The sequence below is a fragment of the Equus asinus genome, chromosome 4 (assembly GCF_041296235.1).
Source record: "Equus asinus isolate D_3611 breed Donkey chromosome 4, EquAss-T2T_v2, whole genome shotgun sequence".
Taxonomy (NCBI): domain Eukaryota; kingdom Metazoa; phylum Chordata; class Mammalia; order Perissodactyla; family Equidae; genus Equus; species Equus asinus.
This window is the reverse complement of record NC_091793.1, coordinates 21206835-21222109: the sequence shown is the minus strand read 5'-3', so window position 1 is coordinate 21222109 and position 15275 is coordinate 21206835. Positions and strand designations below refer to the sequence as shown.

The following is a 15275-nucleotide window of genomic DNA, read 5'->3' as shown; positions in this document are numbered from 1 at the left end:
AGTGATGACCACAGAGGCTTCAGGGAACGGTGGCCTCTGATCTGAGTCTTGAAGGCTGGGTGGAATTTCAGCAGGCAGCAACGCGGGTGGCTGTGATCCCAGAACCTGTAGTCCCAGACAGGGCCACCTGACTGACTCTTCCCCATCCTGGTTCTAGAAGGAAGAGTCAGAGGAGCAACCAGAGTTCTATTATGATGAGTTTGGCTTCCGTGTGGACAAGGAAGGTAATATTTTGTGTAATCTTGCTGGTGTCCTCTGTCCTCTGGGGAGGACAGAGCTCCACTGACACTCATCGAGCAGCTGTGGCCTCTGGGCTCCGGATGTTTCCCCGCCCCAAGACCCACAGAGCTGCATCTGAGGGTGCTGCTGTTATAAGTAGATGGTGACCTCTGGTGTTTTTTAGATTAATTTTATTGATCTTCATGTGATAATAAAAGCAATAATATTCATTAAAGAGAAGTAGAAAAATACAGAAAAATGTAAAGATTAAAACAAATTAACCCGTAATGCCACAACCTGAAGATAACTGCTGACGTTTTTGTGTATTCCTTTCCTGGCTTTGTATCGGTATGTGCTTTCATAACTAAGACTATCTCATATACACGTTTTCATATTGCTCTTAGATCTCTTAACATTATACCACGAGCATTTTTTCTGTCAGTTAAGAACTCTTTAAAAGCCTATTTTTCAGTGGCTGCATGATATCCCACTCTAATGGGTTTATCAAAATCTTTTTATAGCCATTCTATAAGCGGGCCTCTAGGCCATTTCCATTGTTTTCTACTATACATACACCTGTTGGTTCCCGAGATGGGAAAGCCATCTGCCAGAACCCAGGGTGCCTGTCCCAGCATCTGACTGTGACTGGGAGATTTTAATTGGCTGAAACCAGTTGTCCTCGGATCACTTGTGTTTCCAGTTCTGACAAAAGTTTCCCTTGTTCTCTAGTTTGCAGACAGATATTTGGAAGTTAAAAGCTGGGCCTGAGAGGAATGCTGGGAGCTTTCTAGCATGATGGAAGTACTCTCTGTCTTGATGGGAATGACGTTTAGACGTTGGTGTATTGATGCTCACTGAAGTGTACACTTAAAATTTGTGCATTTTACTGTATGTAAATTCAGGAAAGGAGAAGCTTTAGAAAGCTGAGGCTGAGGGCGTGGCTTTAGGATGAGTAGGGACGAGGCTGGCTGTGGGGCCAATAGCACCTTGCTTGCCCGGTGGCTGCAAGAGCCTTGTTGGCATTCGCGCAAGCATTTCAGGAGGCCGACTGTGGGTTGTGTGCTCTCCACTGCTGCCTCCCAGTGCCTGGAACAAAACCAAAGGGCCAAACAAATAAGTGCTGGGGGCAAGAGGAGCTGTGGAGAAATTCAGGGACTAGCGAAGAGGGTGGTGGATTGTACATAAGGTGGTGAAGGAAGCTTCTAGGGGGAGACATTTGAACAGAAACTAGGAGGAAGTGAAGCAGTGAGGGGAGCCAAGGAAGGGGAATAATAAGTGCGGAGGCCTGAGTGGGGGTGGGTCTGGTGGGAAATAGCAGAGTGGAGGAAGCCAGAGTGGCATAGTAGGAGATGAGGACAAGGAGGGGGTGGGCCACGAGGAGGCGGGGCACCGAGCCCTGTAAGGCCTTTGGCTTTGCACCTGAGGTGGGCAGGTGGGACTAGAGGGCTCCCAGCAGAGTGACATGATCTGACTGTCTGGGAAGGGCCACCCTGACTGCTGTGTGGAGAATAGCCTTTGGGAGGCAGGGGTGGAAATGGGCCAGGGAGAAGGCTGTGGGGGTGATCCAGACGAAGGATGATGGCTCCGACTAGGGCACTGTCCGAGGTAGTACGAGTGGCGGGATTCTGCCTGTGCTCTGAAGGCAAAGCCTGCGGCATTTGCTGATGGGTTGGACATGGGGTCTCAGTGGGGGAGGAGCTGAAGGTGCCTGAGCATCTGGAGCGTGGAGGGGGGTCGATGGATCTGGGAGACTGCGGCAGGGGCAGGTTTGGGGGAGAAAGTGAAGAGCTCGGGTTTGCTGGTTGGGATGCCTGTGGAACGTGCAGCTGGAGCCACAGAAGCTGTTGGAAATGCGGCTCTGGGTTTTGGTCGCGAGATCTGGACGCTGGAGCTGAAGCCCAGGGCCCTCTGCTTGGGAGAACGTGCAGTGAGGAGTCGTTTCCTTCCTGCTGTGCTCACCCCTGCGGCCCTGGGCTCACTCTCTCCTGGCAGATGGTGCTGACCCCAGTTCCAGCAAGCTGCCAGGTGTGTCTCTGATGGAGGACCCTCCACAGAGGCTGCGGTGGCAGGCCCACCTGGAGTTCACCCATAATCATGACGTGGGGGATCTCACCTGGGACAAGATTGCTGTCTCCCTACCCCGCTCTGAGAAGCTTCGCTCCCTGGTGCTGGCTGGCATCCCACACAGCATGAGGCCCCAGGTGAGGTAGCCAGAGGGACCCGCAGAGGGCCAAAAGGGTTCAGATGTGCCTTGAGAGACTGAGTGCTCATGCTGGCTCCCCCTCAGTTGTGGATGCGGCTCTCCGGGGCCCTGCAGAAGAAGAGGGGTTCCGAGCTGTCCTACCGAGAGATTGTGAAAAACAGCTCCAACGACGAGACCATTGCTGCCAAACAGGTGAGGCCAGGGCAGTGCGGGGCGCCCTTCGGGAAGCGCTTTCTGCCCAGAAACTGTGTGGACCTACAGGACGGCAGTGGGCTGCCTGGGGTTACCAGAACCCGCCCTTGGCAGGGGTGGCGTGAGAGAGCATGGCAGCCGTGTGGCAGCCATGGGCAATCGTTTCACCCGCAAACATACTGTCAGAACAAGCTTGCTCCCTCCTGGGTCCTCTGTAGGCAGCAGAGAGAATTGTCAAAAGGGTCACCTAACTTGAGTGCATATTAGGACCACCTGGAGATTTTAAATACAGATTTCCAGGCCTCGCTTCAGAGATTCTCATTCTGGCTTGAGCCCCAGGGACCTGTAACTTTATTTTTATAAGTTCTGTGGTGAATCTGGTGGGATCAGCTACGTGGTAACTGGAATCTAATCCTGAAGGCTGGAGGGTCACTTTGACCCGGAGCATGAGGAATCCCCATTCCTGGGTAAGAAGCCTGCCTGGGGTTTGCCCCACAAAGGGGTCTCTCAGCCTCCCTCGCAGGGGTCTCAGGTGTCAGCAGTGTGGAGGGTGTGGGCCCGCAGGCCTGCAGCTGTGTCTCACAGGGTCTCACTGTGGGTGCGCTGTGACAGATTGAGAAGGACCTGCTCCGCACCATGCCCAGCAACGCCTGCTTCGCCAACGTGAGCAGCATCGGGGTGCCCCGCCTGCGCAGGGTCCTCCGAGCACTGGCCTGGCTCTACCCAGAGATTGGCTACTGCCAGGGCACGGGCATGGTGAGCACCGCCTGGAAAGGGGTGGGGGTGTCCCCAGGGTGTCCTCCAGGCTCCCAGTGGTGAACGATCCCGCCATCCAGGTAGTAGGACGAGAGGTGGGGAAGGAGGTAGGAGTCCTGAAGGAGGCTGGGGCTGCCAAATATGGCGGTTCCATCCCCGAGGAAGGCATGCGGTCTATGATGGGACCCCCAGAGGAGGGTGCCTCTTCTAATTCTCATGGAGACCTGGGTCGAGGCCTTTTGTCCCCCTGCCCTGGCCAGGTGGCCGCCTGCCTCCTGCTGTTCCTGGAGGAGGAGGATGCCTTCTGGATGATGTGCGCCATCATCGAGGACCTGCTCCCTGCCTCCTACTTCAGCACCACCCTGCTGGGTGTCCAGACAGACCAGCGGGTCCTGCGCCACCTCATCGTCCAGTACCTGCCTCGCTTGGACAAGCTGCTCCAGGAGCATGACATCGGTAAGGGCCAGCATCCAGACCCTTCTCTAGGGTCAAGGGGTCCTGAGACGGGCACAGATCCTGCAGATCGGAGGCCTGCAGACGCAGCAGCAGAGGCCAGGGCTCTGGCTGTCTTGGGAGGAAGAAGGAGCTCGTCTGACGATGGCCGAGCATGGAGCCGGCACACGCAGTCTTCGTTGCTCTCCTGTGCTTGGACATTCCCTGACACCCTGTCTCCTCTCTCCCCTGGGAGCACACAAGGCCTCTTGCTGCTTTGGGGGAGCTACCCTCCACCTCTTCCTCAGCTCGTGTGCCTGGGGGACACCCCTTTTCCAAGCTGTCCAATGCCAGCCAGCCCTGGTCCCAGCCGCAGGGCTGTGGTCTGTGTCCACAGAGCTGTCCCTGATCACATTGCACTGGTTCCTCACGGCCTTCGCCAGCGTCGTGCACATCAGGCTGCTGCTGCGCCTCTGGGACCTGTTCTTCTACGAGGGCTCCCTGGTGCTGTTCCAGACCACTCTGGGCATGCTGCGCCTCAAGGTGCTGCTGCAGCCCCCTGTCCACCCCAGGGCCACACCACCCAGCTTCCCAGCTGAAGAATAGGAGCCCTGTGTGCCACACACAGCTGTCCTGGTGCCCCTCCCCTGGGGGAAACAGTGGGGTCCAGGCTTGAGCATCATGTGGCCTGACCACTGGCCCTTCCTGAGAGGCCCCTGGTGGGGGGGTCTCCTGGGGTCACAACTCCTTGTGCTCAGCCTGATCATCCAGAGAAGTCACAAGTGCCTGATTGATGGTGATTGGGGTCAGCTCACGGGCCTGGCGCCTGGCAGTAACACCCCCTCTCCTCACTCCTTCTCTTGCATGGCCCAGGAGGAGGAGCTGATCCAGTCCGAGAACTCGGCCTCCATCTTCAACACGCTCTCAGACATACCATCACAGATCCAGGACGCAGAGCTGCTGCTGGGGGAAGCCATGCGGCTGGCTGGCTGCCTCACCGATGTGGCCGTGGAGACCCAGCGCCGCAAGCATCTGGCCTACCTCATTGCAGACCAGGGCCCACTCCTGGGAACCAGCGCCACCACCAGCCTCTCTCAGGTGGGCCTGAGGGAGGAGGCCCCACCTCACCCAGAGCTAGGGGGCGGATTCCCTGGAGGAGGCCCCAAGTAAGAGGCCACAGGGAGCCCATCCGCCCTTCCCGCTCTGCTGCCCCTGTCCCAGGCAGCACCTGCTGCCTTGGCTTTCATGCCTCTTTGCTGTGACCAGCCTGGTTTTAGTGCAAGACAGACCCAGCTTTGAACTGACAGTGCATTTCTGACCCTCAGAGGCCGTTTTAGATGCGGCTGCCTGAGCATGAGGCTGGACCGGGCCTCCGCGTGGGAGGGCTTCGTTGGCTGCCTCCTCCGCTTGGCCGGGTGCCTGGGCTGCCGCTGACCCCTCTTCCTGCCTGCAGGTTGTTCGGCGCAGGACCCAGCGGAGGAAGTCTGGCATCACCTCACTGCTCTTTGGTGAGAGCCGGGCACTGGGCTGAGCTCAGCGGCTCCTTCCCCGCCAGCCGAGTCCAGGCTCACTATGCTCAACGCCATAGTTGGGGGCGGTGTGGGGGTGGAGACCAGGGCCTGTCAGTCCTCATACCTGGTGTGGACTCTGAGCTTCCTCAGAGTTGGCAAGGGGGTGGGCAGGGGCCATGGCTGCCACAACTTTCTGGGCTTCCCAGGGGAGGACGACCTGGAGGCGCTCAAGGCTAAGAACATCAAGCAGACGGAACTGGTGGCTGATCTCCGGGAAGCCATCCTGCGCGTGGCACGCCATTTCCAGTGCACAGACCCCAAAAACTGTAGTGTGGTGAGTCACGGGCTCCCAGGCCTATGTGCGATGGCTCGACTTGGGGGCTCTCCTTCCCCAGCCCTATCCTGAGGTCCCAAGGCCCTGGCGAGGACGGGGGCCTTGGGCTGAGGCGCTTCCCCCTCGGTGGGCCTTTGTGCTGCTCTGGCAGGAGCTGACCCCCGACTACAGCATGGAGAGCCATCAGCGAGACCACGAGAACTACGTGGCATGCTCACGCAGCCACCGGCGCCGGGCCAAGGCCCTGCTGGACTTTGAGCGACACGATGACGATGAGCTGGGCTTCCGCAAGAATGACATCATCACGGTGCGTGGGGCGAGGCTCGGGGCGTCCGCAGACCACGGCTCGGGCCCAGGATGGGGGCGCTCAGCGGCAGGGGGGCCCTGGGAGCTGGGAGCCAGCGCCATTTGCCTGCCCCTGCTGGCCCTGAGGCTGTGAGGGGGTTCCTCCCCCGAACCTCCTCCCTGCCGAAAGCTTCTGATGGCCTGGCTGGGGACAAAACCTGATGGCATGTGAGGCACTGGGCTTGGACAACCGGAGCTTTGCTTCCTGCACTTTTCCTCCTTGCAGATCATTTCCCAGAAGGATGAGCACTGCTGGGTCGGGGAGCTGAATGGCCTGAGAGGTGAGGCCTCCCTCTAGTCTCGAGCTGTGGTGGGAGGCGGGCTGGACAGTGAAGCTGGGCACCCTTTACCACCCCCATCTCCTCGCCCTCAGCAGGAATGGGCTTGCTCTGTGTCCTCAACCCCGTGGGGGGAAGTATCAGGACACCAGGCTGTCCACTCCTCACAGGGCCCTGCTTCTCCCGCAGGCTGGTTTCCAGCCAAGTTTGTGGAAGTCCTGGATGAACGGAGCAAAGAGGTAAGAGGGCGCGCCGGCCCGGCTGTTCCTGGGAGCTGATGCTGCTGCCTAGACCTGGCGAGGCCTGCACCCTCCTAGCCAGGGCCTGGGTCCCGAGCGTGCGCTGGCTGCAGCAGTGACTGTGGATGGGGAGGGGGGGGCTGGCTGCCTCTCAGACCTCATTGCCCACCACCAGTACTCCGTCGCCGGGGACGACGCTGTGACAGAGGCGGTCACTGACCTTGTTCGAGGGACCCTCTGCCCAGCCCTCAAGGCCCTGTTTGAACATGGACTGAAGAAGCCGTCCCTCCTTGGGGGTGCCTGCCACCCCTGGTTGTTTATCGAGGAGGTAGGTCAGTGGCTGGACTCATGTCCCCCACGGTCCTACGGAGCTGGCACAGGAGTTCATCAAGTGGTGATGTGCACTGAGTTGGACCCTGTGGCTTTGACCTGGTACCTATCCTGTTGTCCCTGACACTCATCCCCTGTCCCCCAGGCGGCCGGCCGGGAGGTGGAAAGAGACTTCGACTCCGTGTATTCACGCCTAGTGCTGTGTAAGACATACAGGTAACCAGCCCCCAGCCTGGCGTCCTCCTGGCGGGGTCTCCTGGCAGCCCCGGTGCAGGGAGGGAGCGGCCCAGCCTGGCACACCAGGGCAGCGCTGGCAGCTTTGGTCTCCCCTCAGGTTGGATGAAGACGGCAAAGTCTTGACCCCGGAGGAGCTGCTCTACCGGGTAAGCGGGCAGTGGGTGGGGCAGGCCTCCTGGTTTGGCAGCCGGGGGCACCTGAGTGACAGCTGTGCCCTCCCAGGCTGTGCAGTCCGTCAATGTGACCCATGATGCTGCACACGCGCAAATGGATGTCAAGCTCCGCTCCCTTATCTGTGTGGGGCTCAAGTGAGTGTCTGCACCCGCTCTGGGCCCAGAGCAGCCCACAGTCAGACGAGTGGCAGCCTAGGCTACGGCCCTGGGGGAGCGCGGGGTGCCTGTGAGCCGGGCCTTCGTGGCCCAGGAGCTCGATAGACAGAGAAGGCAGCAAGGGCGGCTCCCCGAGGGCTTCCTCCAGTGTGGGACCAGCCACGGCTCCGGGCAGGCCAAGGCTCTCCGGAGTTTCATGAACACACACCAGCAGGATGACGGCTGAAGGGGCTCACCAGGAAGGAGGCTCCACCGCACCCTAGGGAGGGGGCCTGCCTGAGGGCAACTCAGGCATGGGTGAGACTCAGCCTGGGACAGGGTGCATGTGATGCTTCTGGGTCTGCCACCTGGCAGAGGCAGGGTTTGCAGAGGGGCAAAGGTCCCTGAGACTAGCTCGAACGTGGCCATGGGGCCTGCCAGGCTGGGAAGTGTGCACTTCGCTCCTGGACTGACCGGCTGGGCTGAGGCCCCTGTGTGCAGAGGGAGGCAGTGGCTGAGTCTCAGACACAGCGAGGAAAGAGCTGTGACAGAACTGAGGGGAGTGGGAGCCATGGGGACAGCGGGCCCCTGAGTGTGTCTTCCAGTGTGGAGGAGAGGAGCAAGGCCCTTCTGTGAGAGCTGGCTGAGTGGAGGAGGTGGGGTTGCCTGAGGAGGCAGCCAAGTGGAGGGAAAGGGGTGGGGGTGGGGTTGGAGGAGCCCCGGAGTCTAGGGGCCCAGTCCAGCATGGAGGGCGGAGCCTACCCACCGTCTCAGACGACCCCGTGGACGGCTGTTCCTCCCCGCCTGTCCCCAGCGAGCAGGTCTTGCACCTGTGGCTGGAGGTGCTCTGCTCCAGCCTGCCGACGGTGGAGAAGTGGTACCAGCCCTGGTCCTTCCTGCGCAGCCCCGGCTGGGTCCAGATCAAATGTGAGCTCCGGTAAGGACTCTGTCACCAGTGTTGGGTTTCTGGAGCCCCGACCTGTGGCCTGGGTCGGGGGGAGGGGCGGGACAGAGCCTCCTGAGGGCGACTGACAGCCTCCCCCCTCCCCCTGCAGCGTCCTCTGCTGCTTCGCCTTCAGCCTCTCCCAGGACTGGGAACTTCCTGCCAAGAGAGAGGTGGGTGGTTGGGGGTGGTGCTTGGCTGGGCAGCGTGCCTTCCCCTCGGGGCTGGGGGGTGGGCAGGCCAGGTGTCTCTGCTGGCAGATCACCCCAAACACTTCCTGGGTGGCTGAGGCAGGGTCCCATGGAGACCCTGAGTGCTGGCATCGCCTGTAGAACCATTCTGGCCCTGCCACCTTGGGCTTCCTTGCTTTGTGCCCCAGCACCCCTGCCATGTGCTCATGACAGTGAGGGCCTGTCCTTTGTGCAGGAGGAGAAGCAGCCCCTGAAGGAGGGTGTCCAGGACATGCTGGTGAAGCATCACCTTTTCAGCTGGGACATAGATGGTTGACGGTCTTCCTCCGGCGGTCCTGTCATGCCGAGGCCTCCCCGAACCCGTCGGCTACAGAGCGGCCCCTTCCTCAGGCAACAGGAGAACAGCATGGCCCTGGCCAGTCTCTGGACGAGGTGGCCAAGGTCCGGCCCAGGCTCTGGGGTCAAGTGAAGGAGACACTGCAGCTCTGGCCGGGCGCCATGGGGGGAGACCGGGGACATGGCCCTGGGTGCCCCAGAGCGTCGCTGGAGGGCAGGGCCCAGCTCAGCCTGCTCTCCTGGCCCCAGGGGGAGGGCAGCCAGGGTCTTCACGGAGGCCATGGACCCCAACTCCACTGTTGGTACTGACCAGAAATCTCCCGAGGTGGGAGCCACCTCTTTTCTGTCAGTTTTTGCTCAGGAAAGGAATGGGGGTGGCTAAAGGATCCTTGGCCTTTTTGCTTTGTAAATAAATAGTGTCTTTGAGAAAGCACCTTCTGTTTTCTGTCCAGTCAGGGCTGTACAGCTGTTTATCCAAGGTTCTGCCCTTCCTGGAATGGTCTAGAATGCACATCCAGGCCGGGGAGGTGACCCCCCCAGATGCTAGAATGCCTCAGGCCCTAGCCGTACCACCCGCCTCTTCAGTGGGTTGAACAAGATGGACTACTGAGTCGGTGTTTTTGTTTTTTATTTTAAAAAGTCCACACAGCTTCCCACCTCGCTCCCAGCACTGGTTTTGGTGACGCCATCCCTAATCCTTTATGAGTGACAGGCCAGAAGGGAGGCCAGGCCCGAGGCAGGAGGAGGCCACAGCTTGAGGGCCACCTCTGCCCCACCACGGGGCCAACATCCCTTCTGTCCCAGGGCCTTGGTGGCTGCAGTGAGGCAGTGGGACGGAATGTGGGCAGGTGGCCAGGAAGCACGTCTGCCCTCGTGGCACTGATAAGGAGCAGGAAGCAGGACAGGTGGGGTACAGGCTGTGGCGGGGTGTCTACATGTCAAACACACGTGATGGGTGGGGCCGGGTAAGCGGCGTCCAGCCCCACTATGTGCACAGTAGGATGGGAGGGAGCTGCACCCACCTCCCACCCCAAAAATATATGCATATATATGTATGGCGATATACAATATAGAGGTATATACACCTGTACAGAAAACGTCTCCACCAGCTACTAAAGGGTTACGCTACTCAAGACACTAAAATGGCAGGGGCCCCTCCCAGGGAACCTGGGAGCCTGGGGGTTGGCATCATGGGGAACGGGGAGGTGGAGGCCCAGCTAGTTTCTTCCCTCGCAGGGAAGCGGGGAGAGAAGGAAGGAGATTCGCGCCCTCGCCTCAGCCCTGGGCCTCACCTGCCTGAGCAAACTGCAGCCAGACACTGCACCTCTGACCTCACACAAGGAGGTCAGGTAGACTGCCCCTGGTCTGTGCGGGCCTCCCAGACCCCGGAGGGGACCCAGAGCTGCTGCTCGGCAACTCCTCTCCTCAGTGAGCCTGAGCCAGGTGTAGGGACGCCCTGCTCCGGCCTCCCAGGGAGGGGAAGCAAGGCCCGTGATTGTCAGGACTCATGACCACGCGCAGAGGCTGGGCAGGCAGCAGAGAGCCGAGCTCCGAAGAGTTCCTGAGGCTCCCCAACTTCCAGGCCTGCCCGTCCCCCGGCTCTGCAGCCTGAGAGCTACAAGCAGGAATCCCAGTGCAGCTGCAGGTCGTGGCCATCGAGGAAGTCTGTGGAGAAGAGGCTGGGGGCTGTGGTGCTGAGCGGGGCCAGGCTGAGCACGGGGCCACCCGACGACAACTCCAGCCAGTCCATGCTGTCCAGGTGGCCATCAGCCAGGTCCAGGCCCACGCTGTTGGGCTCAGGGGCAAAGTGCAATTCCGAGGTGTCCATGGGGGAGGGGGGGTGGTCCAGGATGGCAGAGCTGCTCAGCATCTGGCTGTGGAGGTCATCAATGAGGGAGAGGGACTCTGGCCCCTCATGCCCGCTGGTCAGCAGGGGGAGCCCCGTGCTGCTCTCCAGGAAGTCCTCCAGGCGCCCAGGGAGGGCAGGGGAGGCTGATGGAGGCGGGGCAGCCTGGGGGAGCTCAGCGGAGGGTGGAGACTGTGCGGCCAGGGGTGACGCGCATGCTGCTGTCGAGGAGGGCTTCTCTTTCCCTGGCAGGGATGGTGGCTCCTTGAAATCTGCTGAAATTTCTGCCAGTCAAGAAAATGAATGGATGTCAGAAACTAGGCCTGAACAGGACCTGAAGTTGGCCCCTACCTTACACCATGTACAAAAATTAATTCAGAATGGGGGCTGGCCCCGTGGCCGAGTGGTTGAGTTTGCGCGCTCCGCTGCTGGAGGCCCAGTGTTTCGTTAGTTCGAATCCTGGGCGCGGACATGGCACTGCTCATCGGACCACGCTGAGGCAGCGTCCCACATGCCACAACTAGAAGAACCCACAACGAAGAATACACAACTATGTACCGGGGGGCTTTGGGGAGAAAAAGGAAAAAATAAAATCTTTAAAAAAAAAAAAAAAAAACCTTTAAAAAAAAAATTAATTCAGAATGGATCAAGGATCTAACTTTAGGAGCTAAAACTACAAACCTCTAAGAAGAAAACAGGAGAATATCTTTTATGGCATTGGATTTGGTAATAATTTCCTGGTTATGATACCAAAAACACACACAACAAAAGAAAAAATAGATAAATGGGACTACATAAAAATTTAAAACTTTGGTGCATCAAAGGACATTATCAAGAGAGTGAAAAAGACCACCCACAGAATGGGAGAAAATATTTGCAAATCATGTATCTGATAAGTGATTCATATCCAGAATAAAGAACTCCTACAACTCAACAACAAAACCCAACTGAAAAATGGGCAAAGGACTCAGACATTTTTCCCTTAGAAGATATACAAATAGCCTATGAGCACATGAAAAGATGCTCCACATCATTAGTCATCAGGGAAATGCAAATCAAACCACAATGAGATACCACGTCACACCCACCAGGATGGCTATTATAAAAAAATTTGAAAAGAACAAGTGTTGGTGAGGACAGGGAGAAATCGGAACCTTTGTGCCTTCTTGGTATGAATGAAAATGGAGCAGCTGGTGTGGAAAACAGTTTTATGTTCCTCAAAAAGTTAAATATAAAATTACCATATGATCCATTAATTCCAATTCTGGGTATATACCCAAAAGAAGCAAAAGCATGGAATCAAAAAGATACTTGTACATGTGTGTTCATAACAGCCTTACTCCTGACAGCCAAAAGGTGGAAACAAGCCAAGTGTCCATCCATGGACGAATGGATCAATGTTGCATATCCATACAGTGGAACATTACTCAGCCATAAAAAGGAAGGAAACTGTGACACATGCTACAACATGGATGAACCTTGAGGGCACCATGCTAAGTGAAATAAGCCAGAAACAAAAGGACAAATACTATATGATTCCACTTATATGAGGCACCTAGAACAGTCACATTCAGAGACAAAAAGCAGAACAGAGGTTACCAGGCACTAGGGGGAAGGGAGGAATGCACAGAGTTAGTGTGTAATGGGTAACGAGTGTCAGTATAGAAGGATGAAAAAGTTCTAGAAATGGGTAGTGGTGATGGTTGCACAACACTGTGAATGTACGTAATGCCACTGAATTGTACATTGAAAAATGGTTAGAACGGCAAATTTTATGTATATTTTACCACAAGGAAAAAAAATTATGTAGAAGCCAGGCTTGCTTCCTGACCCTCTAAGTCCTGTCCCTCCTGCTCTGCTTCTGTCCCAGCTGGACATGCTGCTCTCACCAGACAACCGCTCCCTCCCCGTCATGACCCGCCAACCTGCCCAACTGTCACCACCAGGGACACCGTTGGCCCCACCCATGCTGTTCAGATGCCCCCTTCCCTTGGCATCCTTGCCACCTCTCTGGCCACTTCTCAGTGTCCTTCTGGGGGCAGGCAGCACCCCCAGCTCCCCCTCTCTGCCATCTCTTCAGTGCTAGAGCTCCAGGCCTGCTCCCTCTCCGAGAGCTGCTTGCACAGTCTCTCTTCCGGGGTTGCCACCTCCCTCCCAGTGTCAGTTCCTGTCTAGACACTGGGAGCTCCCGAACTCTCAGCCAGGTCTCTCTCCTGAGCTCCAGGCCAGTCTCTCCACCTGCTCCTGAGCACCTCCCGGCCCAGCGGCCTCAGTCCACCTGCACTTGTGAGAAACACACTGAAGCCCCATGGTAGACCCTGGAATCCAGGGAGCCTCCCTAAGATCAGAAGTGATGACCTCGAGAGTAACATCTACTGAACTTTTTTTTAAAAAATGGAGGTAAAATTCACCATTTTCAAGGGTACAGTTCCATGGCTGAGCTCTCACTTTACCCGTACCATCTCATTTCACCCTCTCCCCACTGACAGGATGAAAGCACTCAGAAGGGAGCCTCCACACACTCTGCCTCCCTGCCTGCCCCCACCGGAAGCCGACCCTCCCAACCCTGCACCCTCCTCACACGCAGGGCCTCCCCCCAGGCCTCCCATGACATGCTGCTCCCTGCTCCCCTCCACAGGGAGCCCTCTGCAGAGAGCTGTCCAGACTTGCCACCTCCCTCACCCCAGCCCCACTTCAACTGGCTTCCAGCAGGCAGAGGCCCACAGTCCCATTGTGGCACCCTGGCTGAGGTCATCGACGGCCACCACAATGCTAAGCCCATGGCCAGTTCTTGGTCCCTGTCTTCCCTGACCGCTCATCAGCAGCCCTTGGCTTCAGGACTTCACTCTCCCACCCTCTGCTCAGCCTCACCTGCTTGTGCCCCTGCCTCCACCTCGTCTTCCTCTCTGCTCACCCAACATCACGGCTCCCAGTGCCAATTTAGATGCCAGCGACTCCCTAATTCCTGCCTTCAGCACTGACCTTGCCCGGGCTGCCCTGGGACATAGGTCAGGCTGACTGAGGCTGCCCTGCTGTGCCCCCCACATGCCCCACTGGAGCTCCCTCGGCCTCATGCTGCATCCAGGTAACTCAGGCTGAGACCCTTGGTGTCACCCTTGGCTGCCCTCTGGTCCTCTCATCACATGCGTAATCCATAAGGAAATACAACGTGCTCTCTCCAAAATATACCCGACTCCAGCCCTTCTCCAATTCTCTGCTCCCTCCCAGGTCCGGGCACCCTGGCCTCTGGCCTGGATCACTACAGTTGCTTCCCCCGGCTCCCACCCTTCCAGCTGGCCGATCCTCCACTCAAAGCTGTGCGAGGGCTTCCAGACTCAGGGCCCCTCCGTCCCACGTGCACAGGCCTTGGGGTCTGCTGCAGCCTCTGACTTCTCGCCCAACCCGCTCCCTTCCTACACTCACTCCACTCCTCCAACACACCCGGCCCTGCCCTCCTGGGCGCCCTGGGTGCTCCCCCAGGGATGCCCATGGCTAAGTCTGCACCTGCTCAATGAGACCGACTCTGACCACCCCCCATGCATCTGAGACCCTTCCCTGCTTTTCACAGCACTTCCTCTTATTTACCTATTTTACTTACATTCACCTCCCCACGCTAGACTGTGAGCTCCACAAGGTGAACGTCTCTATCCTGCTCACTGCTCCATCCAGGCTGCGGGCAGAGCGCCCCACACAGTGGGCGCTGGCTAAAGCAACTGTTTGTTGAGGGCTGCAGCCCCCACGGGTGTTCTCGCCCAGGCCCTGGAGACGTATGCATCTCAGCCATTGCTATGTGCAAAGTACAAGACCTGACACCCATGAAGTGTTCAATAACTAAACAAAAACCAATCCATCGACCAGCCCGGGACCGGAGACAACCTATGAAGAAAGGAGGAGGTGGGGTGGCAGCTCGGGGGTCTGGGCTTTACCTCCACTCTGAATAAGAATGTCAAACAGGTCATCCATTTGCTGGCTCGAGGAACCATTCTCCTGTGAGACAAAAATAGGAAAAAAAGCTGAAAATCTAGAACAGGAGGCCCCCAGCCTGGCTCAGGGCATAAACCCTTCCTTCTGCCCTTGAGCTAGCAGCCAGACCTGCAGACCTCACCGGCCTGTGCTCAAGCTCCCAGAGCCACACTCACTCTGCTGGGCCAGGCCCTGGCACGCTGACCCATAATGACCCGCCCCCAAGGCCTCTTTACCTATGAGACTGGTTCCTGCCCGCCCCCACCCTCCAGCAGGACCCTGGGGGCCTGTGGGAGCCCAGACCAGCAGCCTAGGCAGCCCCCACCCCAGCCAGGCTCCAGTCTACCTTCTTCACCTGCTGTCTGGGCTGCTGGCTCACGGCTTCCTCATAGCCAGGCGGCTCCTTCTTCAGCAAAGAAGTGGGGGTCCCAAAGAGGGGCTGTGCTGGGTGCTCCAGGTCCATCTGGGCTGGTGGGCCAGGGGCTGGAGAACCAGGCTGGGACAAGGGCTAGACAGGAAAACGGTGAGAGAACCAGGGGCGGGGTCAGGGAAGCGACCCAGGGCCCCGTACACTCTGGGAGGGCAAAGGGGGAGGCACCTACCTTCTGGGCC

General features: G+C 58.1%; 2 protein-coding genes across 14 annotated transcripts in view; one reads left to right on the top strand and one right to left on the bottom strand.

Annotated features, from left to right (window-relative positions):
- Positions 1-9284, top strand: part of SGSM3 (small G protein signaling modulator 3) — a 38713-nt gene extending 29429 nt beyond the window's left edge. Inside the window, exons 4-22 of one of the 4 annotated variants that reach the window (XM_044779342.2) lie at positions 158-224; positions 2274-2420; positions 2507-2614; positions 3227-3370; positions 3631-3826; positions 4200-4345; positions 4676-4900; positions 5256-5310; positions 5520-5647; positions 5799-5954; positions 6219-6273; positions 6460-6509; positions 6685-6837; positions 6985-7055; positions 7174-7222; positions 7299-7384; positions 8199-8321; positions 8440-8500; positions 8754-9284. In XM_044779342.2, coding sequence (XP_044635277.2) covers positions 192-224; positions 2274-2420; positions 2507-2614; positions 3227-3370; positions 3631-3826; positions 4200-4345; positions 4676-4900; positions 5256-5310; positions 5520-5647; positions 5799-5954; positions 6219-6273; positions 6460-6509; positions 6685-6837; positions 6985-7055; positions 7174-7222; positions 7299-7384; positions 8199-8321; positions 8440-8500; positions 8754-8834 — 2067 coding nt within the window. In that variant the 5' untranslated portion in view covers positions 158-191 and the 3' untranslated portion in view covers positions 8835-9284. Of the gene's footprint in view, positions 1-157; positions 225-2211; positions 2421-2506; positions 2615-3226; positions 3371-3630; positions 3827-4199; positions 4346-4675; positions 4901-5255; positions 5311-5519; positions 5648-5798; positions 5955-6218; positions 6274-6459; positions 6510-6684; positions 6838-6984; positions 7056-7173; positions 7223-7298; positions 7385-8198; positions 8322-8439; positions 8501-8753 lie in introns of all 4 variants that reach the window. The other 3 variants (XM_014858970.3, XM_070506832.1, XM_044779338.2) reach the window with 3 other exon arrangements.
- A 181-nt stretch (positions 9285-9465) lies between these two features.
- Positions 9466-15275, bottom strand: part of MRTFA (myocardin related transcription factor A) — a 193120-nt gene continuing 187310 nt past the window's right edge. For 5 of the 10 annotated variants that reach the window (XM_070506829.1, XM_070506830.1, XM_070506831.1 and 2 more), the window contains 3 exons: positions 15019-15171; positions 14627-14687; positions 9466-10984 (listed from right to left, as the gene is read on the bottom strand). In XM_070506829.1, coding sequence (XP_070362930.1) covers positions 10470-10984; positions 14627-14687; positions 15019-15171 — 729 coding nt within the window. In that variant the 3' untranslated portion in view covers positions 9466-10469. Of the gene's footprint in view, positions 10985-14626; positions 14688-15009; positions 15172-15275 lie in introns of all 10 variants that reach the window. The other 5 variants (XM_070506827.1, XM_070506826.1, XM_014858967.3 and 2 more) reach the window with 1 other exon arrangement.